Consider the following 15416-nt stretch of genomic DNA (forward strand, 5'->3'; position numbering starts at 1 on the left):
TGGTGAGAGTGACATTGGTCAGGGGGCCAGAGGCAGCCATGGCAGGGGTCCATCCCTGGAAGACCTGGGCCACTTGGCAGGGGACAGGTAACCCAGGAACTGGACCGGGCTCTGTCACGCTTGCTTCCCTGGTGACTTTTTCTCTCTCTATCAAACAGAGCAGCGTTTCCCTTCAGTCTGCTCTCACATTGCTGCGTCCCGAAAACCGTCACATTCTTCTGCAGCTTTCAGCTCTGAGTCTTTGCCCACTTATTGTATATTCTTTTGGTCTTTTTGGTGGGGGAATGCAAGGATTTATTTAACCCAGCAATCAAACTGGTCATTTAAAATAATAGTACATCTTGTCCAAGTCTAAAAATAAATCCCCCTGGTATGGGAAGGCTAGCAAGGGGAAGTTGGGTAGAGCAGGCTGCAAACGTTTTATAGCCCAGTTAGCCAGGGCTTGAGCCCACTTTTCTTTCATCCCTCCTTGTCCTGACATGGGCGGGAGTCAGAGCGCCTTCTGTTTGCCTCGATTAGAGTCAGCCTCCACCTTCCCCCAAGCCCAACTGCCCTTCTCAGGACACAGGCTGCATTCACCATGCCTCGCTCTGCCCCAGCCCTTTGCAGATTTTATGAAAGGCGTTTTCACTTGGATTAAACAGGCACTGTGTTTGTGTGCGGCATGTGTAAAGGAGAAAATGAATCACTTCGACTTTGGGCAAAGGACTGGAGGTGTTGTGTTTGTCCTTCGCAATTACATAAACACACCAGAACCCATGAAAAAGAAAAAAAGATGTAGGGTGGGGAGGGGGAAAGCCGCATTGAGGGCTTGGGATGATCTGACAAGTTTAGCACATTTCCCATACGTTCAGTCTCAGAAAGCGTGTCCTGCCCGCTCACGACAGACTCCGAGGCCAAGGGAAAGTTTGAGGTTTTGCATTTCTGTTTGTGGTACCGGAAAAGGCTTATGATCTGAGGGCTTGATTCAGTGAAACAACATCGCCTTCTACACATTTGCTTCGCAAGGAGGGCAGGAGTTGGAAGCGACCGTTTTGAGATGTTAAAGATTTGCTGGCAGAGGGAAAGGGATTTTTTTTCCTCCCTCCCCGCCGAGGAAAAACAGTTCTAACGAGGAGTTACTTTGTAATTTTAACTCCCATTCAAATACTCCCAGCCCTAGAAGCTGCCGTTGATCCCTCGCGACTTCTTTTTTTTTTTTAACATCTTTATTAGAGTATAATTGCTTTACAATGGTGTGTTAGTTTCTGCTTTATAACGAAGTGAATCAGTTATACTCAGAAGGGACCGGTCACGGCGCTCCCTCCTCCCTGGAGCCCCCGTCATGAGTTTGCAGAAGAGACTCTTCCCTGGAAGGGAGAATGGTGAGTGAGGCGGCTCCTAGGGGCTTCACGGGGAGGTGGGGATGGAGGGTTTGACTTTGTTTTTGGACACCGAGGGGTGGAAACCTAGGGAAGCATAATTTTGGTTATGCCGTGTGGTGTGGTGTGTGGTGTGTGTGTGTGTGTGTGTGTCTGTGTGTGTGCACGTGTGCGGTGCAGCGGGACACAGTCCCTCCCAGTCTGTCTGCGTTGTCCTCACAGAGGCTGGCTGAATGCTCACTAGGCTGCTTGGTGGAGGGGTGAGAGATGGATGTATCACAGGACCCCCAAGGGGGATGAGAGTGAGCCCTGGCCAGGGCAGCTGCTTCCTACCTGCCCGTTCTTCCTCTGTGAGTGGTCCTGGCAACGCTCAGGGGTGGGGATATCAATATCTAAATGCTCAAAGCCGTCAGGGTCCCCATGCCTGGACTCCGCTTCTAGCAGGATGCAGGACAGAAGGGGGAGCTGCTCAGCACCTGGGGGAGACCGGGGAGCAGGTATCTGGAGCAGGGGGCCCCCTGAGCCTCATGGATCTGAGCCCTGGGAGGGGCGCCAGGTACCCCGGCCAGACTCCCTGCCTTGTTGCAGGTACAGCCCCGTGGATCAGATCATTTCTTATGACAACCTCCTTACTTTGCTCCAGAAGCATAAACAAACAGGCATCAGGGAAAAGGATTTTAACCCCTCAGCCTAGCTTTTAAAGTCAACACTTGGCAAAACTTCAGCTCTGTCGTAACTTTGGCATAAGAGAATAAACACGTGGTTTTCTTTAAAAAGGAGAGCAAGGCGGGTCAAAGGCACATTCTGGGTCTTTCTGCTCCAGGAAGATATGATAGAGACGGCTAGAACCCTGGGATCCATTTGGTTAGGTTCTGTTAAAGAATTCTCTGAATTCTGAAGAAAGGCAGTGGGGCACAGGGGCCCAGAACCCGGGCTGTGGGGACGGAATCTTGGCTCTGAGATGAACAGGCTAGTTGGTGTGGGGAAAGGTATTTAACCTCGCTATGGCTCAGTTTCCTCCTCTGCAAAACAGGGGTCATAAATTCCTACCACACAGGACTATAGAAGCCATAAATGAGATGAAGCTGGTGAAATGGCCCGAGCAGCATCTGTGCGATACAGAGAACGTTTCAACCGCCAAAGCAGCTGCTCCCCTGTTCCCCTGTCATGACACAGGAACCCTCACAGAGCGCTCAGCCCTTGGGGATGAGAGAAGGAGGGTCCCATGGCCATGGCCTCCCTCTCTTGCAGAAGGTGGGCCAAGCTTCAGAGATAAAGTACAGGATGCATTTTCTTACACTGGGGGATCTTCGAGGACTGGACTTCACCTGGTATTTAGTAGGCGCTTGACGTTTGCTGAAACCATTTTCTTCATTTTATTTCCATGGGGTCCTGCCACTTCCTGTCCCTGGCTGCATCACCATCTCTGGTTGGGTTTCCCTGGTGCGTGTAGGAAGTTCACTGGAGAGCGTTGCTCCAACACAAACCTCAGCCAGTCCAGCTGATCCCATGGGGCTTTGTACCCTTGCAATGACCCAACACTGCATGTGGGCTGCCCTGGGGAGAGGCCGCTGCCTTCAGCTGAGGGTAAGTTCTGGAGAGAGGTTCCGCTCTGAGCTGTTCCAGGCAAGCTGTGTGCCAGCTGTGGGAATGAGTACTCAGTCCTGGGGCAACAACCCACAGCATCACTTCTCGACGGTGATCGAGTCCCTTCTTTCCTCTGAGTTCAGTAGCTGGAAGGTTGGGGGTTCAATGCACGGACACCCGTTCAGTTACATTCTTACACAGCATTGTGACCTTGGATAAGCCCCTTCCCGTATCCAGGACTCACTGTCGCTGTCTGTAAGGTGGATGGAAGGTGTTAAGGAGAGATGGTCTCTAAGAACCCTTCTAGCGCTGCCTTTCCCCACGTGCAGATTCTGAGCACGTGACAAGGTGGTTGGTTGTACCCCCAGCAATAGTTGGGTCACGTGATCTCCTCCACAGGTGCCTCCGTTCCTTCCGGCAGAAAATGGAATCAAGATATACCTGGGGGCCCTTGTGAGTCCCCGTGGCCAGCTGTCGGCAGGGAGGGGCCGGGCCTGTGAGATGCAGAGGGAGGGTCTGTGTAGGGCTGGAGGGCGGGGGTGGGGTTTGAGGAGAATTCTGCCGTATGCTTTCTCCCGCCTCACCCCTGCTCTTCTCCCCAAAACAAAGTAAAACCACATTGGACGCTGCCATCCATCTTTTTCTTTCTTTCTTTCTTTCTTTTTTTTTTTGCGGTACGCGGGCCTCTCACTGCTGTGGCCTCTCCCGTTGCGGAGCACAGGCTCCGGACGCGCAGGCTCAGTGGCCATGGCTCACGGGCCCAGTCGCTCCGCGGCATGTGGGATCTTCCCGGACCGGGGCACGAACCCATGTCCCCTGGCATCGTTAGGCGGACTCTCAACCACTGCGCCACCAGGGAAGCCCTGCCATCCACCTCTAATGGTAAGGAGGTATATAATGTTGCCTGGGACAGGCATGGACGTAGCTGGCTTTATTTTATTGCCTTTCCCACCCCACCACAGATTTTCTATTTATTTTTCAACCTACAAAGAGTGAAGTCACTATCTCAAACACTTGGAATTCATTCTCAACAGATTATTTATTTAGAGCAGTCTGTGCTTCAGGCATCGTGCTGGGCTCTGATGATCTGATGGGAGACTTGAGATTAAACAATCATACAAGCATCAATATAATGACAAGAGGGTTAGTTTTTTTTTTTTTTTGGAGTATAGTTGCTTTACAGTGTTGCGTTAGTTTCTGCTGTACAACAAAGTAAGTCAGCTATACATATACATATATCCCCCTCTTTTGTGGATTTCCTTCCCATTTAGGTCACCACAGAGCATTGAGTAGAGATCCCTGTGCTATACAGCAGGTTCTCCTTAGTTATCTATTTTATACATAGTAGTGTATACATGTCAATCCCAATCTCCCAATCCATCCCACCCCCCTTTCCCCCCTTGGCGTCCATACTTTTTTTCTCTACGTCTGTGTCTCTATTTCTGCTTTGCAAATAAGTTCATCTGTACCATTTTTCTAGATTCCACACACATATGCGTTAATTTACAATATCTGTTTTTCTCTTTTTGACTGATTTCACCCTGTATGACAGACCAAAGAGGGTTAGTTGCAATGAGAAGCTCTAACCAGGGAACCGACCTAGTCTAGTGGTCAGGGCGGGCCTCCCTGAGGAGGTGCCCTTTGAGCTGTGTGCAGGTGTATAGGAGCGAGGTCAGGTGCAGAGGTAGGGAAGCAAGCTCTAGGTAAAGAGAACAGCATGCCGAAGAATAAGGATGAGAAAAGAGAACTGTCTCAACTCTTACGAGCTTAACTTTGTCACTGTGAGCTCTGCAAGCATCCTTCCATCCAGTCTGTTTTCCTTGCAGAATCTTTTAAAAAATCATCCTGGTGACGTGTTAGCTCAGGGGAAAAGAGATTTTGCTGGTGAGGCCAGGTCTCAACAGCCCTCTCTCCGTGTGACAGCCGGTTCTCTCTGTTCCCCACATCTGGTGGCCAACCCCCGAGGGTGCCTCCTGGAAATCTCTCTGCAACTACTAGCACCTCCCTCCACCTGGGCGCTTTTAGCATCAGGCGCTGATTTAGGACCCTGATGGGCACTGACTCACTGCATCTTCCCCCCACAGCCCTATGAGGCCAATGCCTTGTCTTGATCGTATAGGTAAGCCAAAATGAGGCCTGGGGAGCTTATCCAAATGGTGAGTGGCAGGACTGAGATTTGAACCCAGGGCAGGTCTGTTTCATTCTAAAGCTTGAGTTCTTAGCATGTGGCTGAAAAATAACAATAATGATCCTGAGGTACGTACAGACTGATTCCCGTGCTGACGTTTCCACTTGGGGTTAGGGTTCTCAGTTCCTGCAAAGTTTTCAGAACCATCACCATTATGGCCCCCACATTATGGACCCTTCAGATTGCTTTCAGTGGTATTTTTTCCAAAATCTTATTAAAAACGTTCAAACATACAGGAAGGTGGAAAGAACTGTAGTCTAACAAGCACATACCCACTGTCTAGCTTCCATAAGTAACACTTCATTTGCCTTCTCACGTGACCATCCGCCCCTCTATCCATCCACCCATGCATGCATCTTATTTTTTGAATACATTTCCAAATAAGTTTCAGGCACCATTGCACTTCACTTCTAAACAGTTCAACATGGATGTAATTAAATCAAGTTCAGGGTTTGCCTACTATTCTCCTTTTAGGTAAAATTGACACACAGTGAATGTACATATCTTATGTGTACCATTTGATTAATTTTGACACATAGATACACCTGTGTAAGACAAACTCTTAGCGTGGTGGGAACATTATTCTCACCCCAGAGAGCTCTTCCATTCCCCTTCTCAGTTGCTTTCAGTTTTTCCTAATAATATATAACATGTCACTAGATTTAAGGGCCTGGTTTAATGAAGTACAGAACCTGCCTTGTCCTGCCTTGGCCGTGAGGGCAGAACCCTTGGTGGTAAAGGCCCCCAAGTCTGCTGGGGAGGCCTCACAATGGGTTCAAGTGCAGATTTTGGCTGGGGTTTTGGGAGAAGGGGACAGCATCAAGCAGAAGGTTTTGGGGGGCTGAGAGGAAGCAGATATAGTTAGTGGTGCAGACAGGGCACGGGCTCCGGGAGCTCCGGTTGGGGCTCCGGGGTCTGTCAGTGGGTTTAGGCACAGGCCAGGATGGAGGAGATGGGGCAGGTGCCCTTTCGTGGGAACTGGACCCTTGGGTGGCGGGGAGAACCGTGCCAAGGCTCCGTATATACTCGTGTGTCCTAGGGCCTCACGGGGGGTCCCCACGGGGTCAGGGTGATAGGGACCAAGCTGTTTTCACTGGGGCTGCCTTCTAGTTCCTGATGCAGTCCAGACGGGTCCAGGAATTGGAGCCAGTACGTGCATCTGTCACTGGGAAAATGGACACAGAAGCAACCAAAATGGGTACCATGCAGTGTAGGGCAGATACGTTTCGAGTGTCTGAACAGCTGTGATGGAATGAGATGGCAATGGAGAGGGTCCAGACCCAGGGGCTTCTGGCTCCGGCACCCTGCATGCTGCCCTTCCCACTGTGGATGGCGTCTGGGGCATCGCGGGCGGAGTGCGGTTGAAGGAGGGCAGCGCTGATGCTTGTGGAAACACCACCGCACGTCAGGCGGCGACAGCATTCTTATTGAAGTCTTATAATCACACATGTTACAAAGGAGACATCTGCAGCTCAGAAGGGGGCGTGGCTTCTCCCAGGTCACACAGCCAGTCCACAGCAGCCTCGTGGTAAGAGCTCAGGCCTCTGGACTCCTGGACCAGCGCTCTTCCTGCACAGACCCTGCGGTGGTGCACATATGCATCCCTGGGCATGCAGTCAGTTATATCCGTCTGTCTCTACGTCTATATTATATCTGCAGCTATGCATCTGACCACAAAGATCCCTCTCCCTCCTTCCTCCTGCCTTTTTGCCCTGTTTCTTTTCTTCTTCTCATCTCTTCCTCTAACAGGTATTTAACATCCACTTTGTGCCAAGGACTGTGTAGGGCAAGAGAGAGAGAGAGAGAGAGAGAGAGGAGACACAGTCCCTGGCATCAAGGGTCTCACAGTTACCGGGTAAGACCCAGATGAGAGAGCTTTGAGCGTACAGAAGGGCCGCTCCTTTTTCCATTCATCTGTTGATGGACATTTAGGTTGCTTCCAAGTCCTGGCTATGTGTGGTACATATATACAATGGAATATTACTCAGCCATAAAAAGGAACGAAATTGGGTCATTTGTAGAGATGTAAATGGACCTAGAGAGTGTCATACAGAGTGAAGTAAGTCAGAAAGAGAAAAACAAATATTGTATATTAACGCATATATGTGGAATCTAGAAAAATGGTACAGATGATCTTATTTACAAAGCAGAAATAGAGACGTAGAGAACAAACATATGGATACCAAGGAGGAACGTGGGGTGTGGGAGGAATTGGGAGATTGGGATCGACACATATACACTCTTGATACCATGTATAAAGTAGATAAGTAATGAGGACCTACTGCATAGCACTAGGAACTCTACTCAATGCACCGTGGTGACCTAAATGGGAAGGAAATCAAAAAAGAGGGGATATGTGTATATGTATAGCTGATTCACTTTGCTGTACAGCAGAAACTAACACAACATTGTAAAGCAACTATACTCCAATAAAAATTAATTTTAAAAAAAAAGAAATTGCATTCTCCTCTCCACCACCCCCGCCTCCCCAAAAAGAAGGGCAGGTCCTAATTCCATCAGTGAGTTGGGAGGGAGGTGTCAGGGAAGACTTCCTGGAGGAGATGACTCTGAGCCAAACCTTGAAAAACACAGGAGAGCTGGCCGGGAAGCAGGGGCTCTGGGAGTTAGAAAGAGCATTGTGTGCCGAGGCGCGGAGGTGGGAGAAGGCACGAAGAGTCTGGAGGAACTTCAAGCCAAGGGAGACAGTCTGCGACCTTGGGCAGGGACTGAAAATTTTTACTTATTGAGTCAGTCATGTCACGACAATAACAAATGAAGAAAAGAAAGCAGGGATTTCTTCAAATTTAAAAATGTTACTTTCTGATGCAAGGCAGGAAGCGGCATTCCTCAGATAATTGTGTGGGCAGAAGGACTGCAGGAGGGGGACGGGCAGCCTCCCCGGCTGGCTAGGCTTGCTCCACCTCGGCTCGTCCCCTGTCCTGTGTGAACACGCTCCGGAGGGGGCCGGGCCCCCCAGCTGGGGGAGCTCCGGCATCCTGTGAGAGCCAGAAAAGACGGGGCACTTGACTGTCTCTACACCCTTAGACCGAACACACGGCTCCTGCCAAAATCTTACTGAGTGGAAACATCCCCAGCGCCCTCTCCTTCCCCTGGGTGTGTCATTCATTAATACCTGGCCTTTTCTTGTGGCCTGGTGAAGGGAAAGCTTGCTGTGCAAACCATCCTGATCTTGGCCTTGAAAAAGCACCGCCCAGACACCAATCCTTCCCTCCTGGTTTGGTGTTTAACCCTTTCTCAACCTCCCACCCATGTGACTGCACGGCCGGGGATGGGTAGGGATTTCCAGATTGCTCAACTTGGCACAGTTTATTTATTCAACGTTTATTCCAAGGGCCAGGATTGCCTGGACTTTGTTGTCAGATAACCTTGGGTTCAAAGCCTGGCTCCGTGCCTTGGGAAAACCGTTTTCTCCCTTTCTCGTCCGGAAAATAGGGATAACGAATGGCGCCAACCCTACGATTAGAGTTGGGAGATAGATGCTGTGTTGTCAGTACTTAGTGAAGTGTCTGGCTCATAGCAGGCGCTGCGCGAGTGACAGTTGTTACTATTATTATTATCATTACTATTTTTGTCCGCACCACGCAGCATGAGGGATGTCAGTTCCCCGGCCAGAGATCGAACCTGTGCCCCCTGCGGTGGAAGCTCAGAGTCTCACCAGGGAACTGCCAGGGAAGTCCCAGTTGTTTCTATTATTCATCAGTCAAGGTTCTGTATCTCCAGTGTTTTTCTTCATCCCACAGCTATGAATTAAACCAAGTGACTCTGCTCGGCCAATCCAAAGGGTTATTGGTGCTCTCAGAAATGAACTCTTTTCCCTTGCAGAGAACATTCTCACTCTGTCCCCATCAGTGACCTTGAGAGACTAGGAGAGAGGGTGTGAATATGTTTTTGAAGTTCTGTCTAAATCTTCATAAATTAGATGAAGAAAATGTCTGCCAGAGCTCTCTGTAAACGCTAAAAAACAAACGAGTGCAGAAGCTCATTACATGGCATTAGTCATTCATCTATTCATTCGGTTTGGGGTTGATTCATTCAGTAAGTGTTTACCGAGCCCTTCTAGACCAGGCATGTCCTAGGGCTGGAGACCCTGCAGTGAACAAAGCTGGTGAATTCCTGTTTGGGGTGCTTGACTGTCCATGGGGCACAGAGATACAGACTAGAGACCGAATAGACTACAAGACACCTTCAGATGATGACGAGTTCTATGAAGAAAAGGAGACGAGATGGGGAGTAGCTGGGGCCTAGTGTAGACGGGGTGGAGAGGAAAGGTCACATTTAGGATATCAAGGCAGGAAGGAGACAGCCATAGGAAGATCTGGAAGTAGGAAATTCCTGGAAGAGGAAACAGCTTGGAAAAAAGCTTTAGAGTGACATGGGCTTGGCTTCTTCAGGAAAGGGGAGACTAAGAGGGGCAAGACCATGTAAGTCTTTCCGGACGTGGTAAAGAATTTGGACTTTATTGTGAAAAAGCAATGCAACGCCTTGGGGAGGAGTAATGTGTGGCCCCAGGGCTTTTCAGGGCAGTGGCACACTGCTCTGCATGACCCCATAATGGTAAATACATGATGTTATGCATTTGTCAAAGCCCACAGAATATGCTACCCAGAGAGCGAACCCTGATGTAACCTGTGGAATTTAGTCAATCACAATGTCTCAGTATTGATTTACCAATTGTAAGAATGCAGGATGTTAATAATAGGAGAGACCGTGAGTGGAGCATACGGGAACACTCTGTACCTTCTGTGCAATTTTTCTGTAAACTTAACACTGCTCTAAAAAAAAAAAAATCCTTTTTTTTTTTTTTTTTTTTTTTTTGCGGTACGCGGGCCTCTCACTGTTGTGGCCTCTCCCATTGCGGAGCACAGGCTCCGGATGCACAGGCTCAGCGGCCACGGCTCATGGGCCCAGCCGCTCCGCGGAAAGTGGGATCTTCCCGGACCGGGGCACGAACCCGTGTCCCCTGCATCGGCAGGCGGACTCTCAACCACTGCGCCACTAGGGAAGCCCTCTTTTTTATGTTTTTACTGTTTGATAATTTATGAAACATTTTTAGATACTTTATTACGTTTTTGCAATATACTTGCTATGTTATTACATTTTTACAATGTGTTGAACAACATTAATGAAGAAATCCATGGATAATCGAAATTATTTTGATAGAAACTTGAACCATTTCCCTAAAGAAGTAGATATAAGAATAATTATCCGAGAGTGATGTTTTAATTCATTTAAAGCACACATTGAGCTGTGACAGATGCATGAAGGTGTCAAGGTGAGGGTGACATTTGCCCAAACCCTCAATCTCCTTGGTGTCTTGTATTCCAAAACCAAAACAAAAGCATGTGGTTACTTCTAACAGCAAAAGTTTGTAGAGCTGTTCACAGGGGCTCCCTCTCCTGTTGTCTCCTTCCCTCTAACACCCTGCAGTGGGAGTTTTTTGTTATTTTTTACTTTTTATTTTTTGGCCGTGTTGGGTCTTCGTTGCTGCACGCGGGCTTTCTCTAGTTGTGGTGAGTGGTGGCTACTCTTCGTTGCAGTGCACGGGCTTCTCATTGCGGTGTTTTCTCTTGTTGCGGAGCGTGGGCCGTAGGTGCTCGGCTTCAGTAGCTGTGGCATGTGGGCTCTAGAGCGCAGGCTCAGTAGTTGTGGCGCACGGGCTTAGTTGCTCCGTGGCACGTAGGATCTTCCCAGACCAGGGATCGAACCCATGTCCCCTGCATTGGCAGGAGGATCCTTAACCACTGTGCCACCAGGAAAGTCCCACGGTGGGAGTTTTTAATTCCATTTGGCAGATGAGTAAACCAAAGTTGAGACGTGACCAAGATCCCATAGGAAGACCTTGCCCGAGCTTGGCATGTAGCTCAGGCGGGCCCCATTTCTCACCCAGGTGGGGCTCTCCCAGCTGCATCTTCCTGCCTTTCTTCAGGCACGAAATGAGCTCGCCTATGGAGACTGTCAGGGTGCAGAGGGAAGACTCCTTTTTCTGGAAGAGGTCCTGGAGGGCACTGATATGATACAGTCTCCACCACGAGGGAAACCACCCTGTGTCCGTAAAGGTCTGGGCAGGAATGAATTCACCTTTGGAGAGTGAGCAAGCATGTATCATCTGAAAATGGAGAGGCAGGGGGCTTCCCTGGCAGTCCAGTGGTTAAGACTTTGCCTTCCAATGCAGGGGGTGTGGGTTCGATCCCTGGTCAGGGAGCTGGGATTCCACATGCCTCAGGGCCCAAAAAACAAAACATAAAACACAAGCAATATTGTAACAAATTCAATAAAGACTTTTAAAAAACAGAGAGTAATATTCCATTGTATAGACACTGGAATATTATTCAGCCACAAAAAGAAACAAAATTGAGTTATTTGTAGTGAGGTGGATGGACCTAGAGTCTGTCATACACACTGAAGTAAGTCAGAAAGAGAAAAACAAATACCGTATGCTAACGCATATATATGGAATCTAAAAAAAAAAAAGGTCATGAAGAACCTAGGGACAAGACGAGAATAAAGACGCAGACCTATTAGAGAATGGACTTGAGGACACGGGGAGGGGGAAAGGTAAGCCGGGACGAAGTGAGAGAGTGGCATGGACATATATACACTACCAAACGTAAAATAGATAGCTAGTGGGAAGCAGCCGTATAGCACGGGGAGATGAGCTCAGTGCTTTGTGAACTCCTGGAGGGGTGGGATAGGGAGGGTGGGAGGGAGATACAAGAGGGAAGAGATATGGGAACATATGTATATATATAACTGATTCACTTTGTTATAAAGCAGAAACTAACACACCATTGTAAAGCAATTATACTCCAATAAAGATGTTAAAAAAAAAATGGAGAGGCAGGAAGTGGATTCAGGTACAGGTGACAAGGCGTAGAAGGGAGGCTGTGGGGTCTGGGAAGGGCAAGGCTGGCCTCCTCACACCTGGGCTACCAGATTGCCCCCCCACCTTTCTGCCAGTGAAACAGCCTGGGCAGTTGATCCCCGGGCCCCAGCCTTGACTACACTGCAGGTGTGAGCAGAGCAGGCAACACTGACCGAGGCCCAGGCTTCCTGCACTTTAGAAGTTACTCCACTGCGCCCCAGACTCAGCCCTGCCGTGTGGAACTGCCCCCTACACCCTCTGACAAAGGCAGCTTTATCCCCAAAGTGGCTCCCTTGTGACCGTGGGCCTTGTTCCCACAGTAGTGCCTGGATCTCCAAAGCCTTGCTTGGAATTCCCAGGGCTTCCTACGAGTTGCACCTACACCCTCATTAAAGCCCCCAGTCAGCCCTGAAACATTTGGTGGTGAGCAGAGGAAAGCATTCCACTTGTTAGAAGAGAGGGCCACACAGAAGTCCCAGCCCGGCACGTACAAACAGCTCACAGAGACCGTGCTTAGGCGAGATGTGTGGGATGGTCATTAAGGGGCAGACGGGTTAAATGTCACCCTTAGATCAGGCTCTCCGAGGGGACATGCGGGGGCAAAGCACTCTAACCATGCAATGAGAATCCTGATAGGACACACAGAGTGCCTTGTCCCTTTGTGCCGCGGTTCTCAACACGCTCTATGTAAGTGAAGTCCTCGGTTCTCAAACTTGAGCGGGCACCAGATGATTCTGGAGGGCCTGCAAAAGCAGAGTGCCAGGCCTGACCCCCAGAGTTTCTGATTCCGGAGGACTAGATGCAGCCTGAGAATCTGCATTTCTAGCAGAAGTTTCTACGGGCTCAAACTTGTTACATAACTTAGTTTTTCCAGTGATTTCTTGGAGGCATCCCTTTTGATGCCTACAACTGGCGTGGGGACCAGACTGGCTCCTGAGAGCCAGTTTCTTATTTTAAGGACAGCCTAGCATAGAGAGGCGGCATGATGCCATGAAAAGAGCCTGGGCTTTGGAGTCGGGTGGATCTCAATTAGACTCCTGACGGGATCCCTTGCTAGCTAGGTGACCCCTGGGAAGGCGCTGGATTTTGCTGAACCAGGAGTGGGCTATGACCCAGGGTCACCAGGTCTGGCACACAGTAGGTACTCAGTGAATCTCTGTGCGGTGACCTTTTCAACTGTAAAATGAGTATGGTAATATTTACAAGATGGATGGCGAGATAGTGTGAGCTGACGTTATGCCAGGCCCTTTGGAGGCACTGAGCAGTGTTTGTTACCTTTCTGCCCTCCCAGCCACTTCCAGGTTATCCAAGGAAGGCAGGGGTCAACTGGGACCCCAGCGAGGAACCTCGCTGGGCTCTGGAGTTCTGGGCGGCGCTGGTCTCCTGGGTGTTCTCTGCCAGCCCAGCAGATGGTGGAATTTGTTCTGAGCCGAGCTTCCCAGCGCTGGCAGCCCGGCATTTTTGGACCAAGCGTCTTCACGCAGAGAAGTCAGATGGCTCAGGTCGGGAGTCTCCAAGCGAGCCGGTGCCAGGTTGGACACATTTGCCCTGAGTCACCTGTCCAGAGCAGGTTGTGAGAGCGTTGTCCGACTCACAGCATCCCAGCCATCAGCGCCTGAGATCCGATTTGAGACCAGCCTCTGAGTGAGAAAGGAGCGTCCATTTCTCATTCTTTGCCGGCTCTGACCCAGGCCCGGGCCCTGACTTTCCCGGGATAAATGGTTCCGTGGTCCCGGCTGGGCAGTTGGAGAGCAAAGCCCCAGGGGCTGTGAGCAGAGAGGTAGGTGGGCCCGGGTGAGAGAAGGTCCCTCAGGCAGCGGTTCTGACCAGGTGGCAGTTAACGGACGCAGGAGGCTGGCTTCTCTGACCTGCATGGGGACGGGGCCCGGTTGCTGGAACGTGGGCACCTGTTTGGAGGCTGTGCTGGGTTGGGCAGGAGGGGAACCGGTCACTGGGGTAGGAATCGGGTGCCACCTTTGGTTGCAGAGGGGTGGGGGAGGAAGCCGTTTGAGAGGTTGGCGTGGGGAGAGGGCTGTCACTTGCCCTCGCTTTGTAGCCCTGGGAGCTTCTGGTTCTAGGATTTCTGCCTGAACAGCCAAGACCTCATCCTTGGGACTGGTTTATGGAAGGCGGCGGAAGGAAGGATGGAGAGACCAGAGGAGGCCCCCCCACTGCTCACTATGCTTCCCCTCTCCCAGGTGGGCACGGTGCGTGGGCAGCCCTGCCACTGGCCTTGGGAAGACTGTCAGTCACTCCACTTACTTTAGACTAATTCCGCCTGGTTTCAGTCCCACGGTTGGCGCTCTTTTGGTTGATAAAGCTGCTTGCTTTCTGTTGTCGGAGGACTCAGCAGATTCCTTGCTCCGTGAGGACACAGGGCAGCACCCACTTCCTTCTCTTTTTTTTTTAATTTGAATTAATTAATTAGGCCACGCAGCTCGGCATGCAGGACCTTCCCCGACCGGGGATGGAACCCACTCCCCCTGCGGTGGAAGTGCGGAGTCTTAACCGCTGGACCACCAAGGAAGTCCCATTCACTTCCTTCTCTTACCAAGTGAAATCCTCCCGTTTCTGGCAGAGCCCGTCAAAGGAGCTGAGCGCCAAGCCTTCCTTACTTCCGCAAGCAGCCCGGGATGCTGCCCTGTGGCTTCTTTCCCTTTCTCCAGGCTGCTGGGAAGGACAGGATGGCTCCATTCCTTTCTTCTCCTCTGTTCTCTTTTTGGTCCTGCAGTTAAGTGGCGGTCAACATTCATGACCACAGTTGAGGGTACCTCCTGTATTCCACGCATGATGAAGGCATGAGCTATCAGGGTGCGACAGCCCCCTCCTTGAAGCCCCGGCTATATATTTATTCACCTCCACTGACGTTTATTAATCACACTGAACACCCAATCATTTCCTGTGCACTCTTCCTGCCCCAGGCTCTGTGCTAAAATCTTTTCCTGCATCATCTCATTTAAGCCTTAACAGCAACCCTGAGTTAGGTAGTGTATCCTCGCAAACTGCGAGACGAGGTGACTCGCCCAGGGTCACTCAGCTAGAAAGTGGCACTGAACCCCAGCCTGTCTGACTCCAAACTCTACAATCTTAACTGCTCTGCTACATGCCTCAACAAATATTTCTATTTCCAAAACACAAAGATGGTCATATATCCACAGGGTAAAAAAAAAAAAATCTGAGTTGGATTATAATTACCTACAGCAGATGTTTTCTAGTTCTTTTTATCCATGGAAACCTGTTTAGAATTGAAATCTTTCATAAAAATTCATGTGTCAACAGTTTGGAGCAGAATTATTCAGACTGAAGGCAGGCTAGGAGTTTGAGACCTGTCCTCTTGCCAAACTCCCCACTCCCCTTTCTGGGCCCCAGCCAGGGTACCCCCGGGGTTTGGAGGTGA

At 50.1% G+C, this 15416-nt stretch overlaps 1 protein-coding gene across 3 annotated transcripts in view; it reads left to right on the forward strand.

Annotated features, from left to right (window-relative positions):
• The first annotated feature begins 1204 nt into the window (after positions 1 to 1204).
• Positions 1205 to 15416, forward strand: part of IL16 (interleukin 16) — a 116630-nt gene continuing 102418 nt past the window's right edge. The window contains exon 1 of one of the 3 annotated variants that reach the window (XM_033402963.2): positions 1205 to 1364. In XM_033402963.2, the coding sequence (XP_033258854.1) occupies positions 1325 to 1364 (40 nt within the window). In that variant the 5' untranslated portion in view covers positions 1205 to 1324. Of the gene's footprint in view, positions 1365 to 13565; positions 13800 to 15416 lie in introns of those variants that run through there. The other 2 variants (XM_049705733.1, XM_012536221.3) reach the window with 2 other exon arrangements.

This window comes from Orcinus orca, chromosome 2 (assembly GCF_937001465.1).
Source record: "Orcinus orca chromosome 2, mOrcOrc1.1, whole genome shotgun sequence".
Lineage (NCBI taxonomy): Eukaryota > Metazoa > Chordata > Mammalia > Artiodactyla > Delphinidae > Orcinus > Orcinus orca.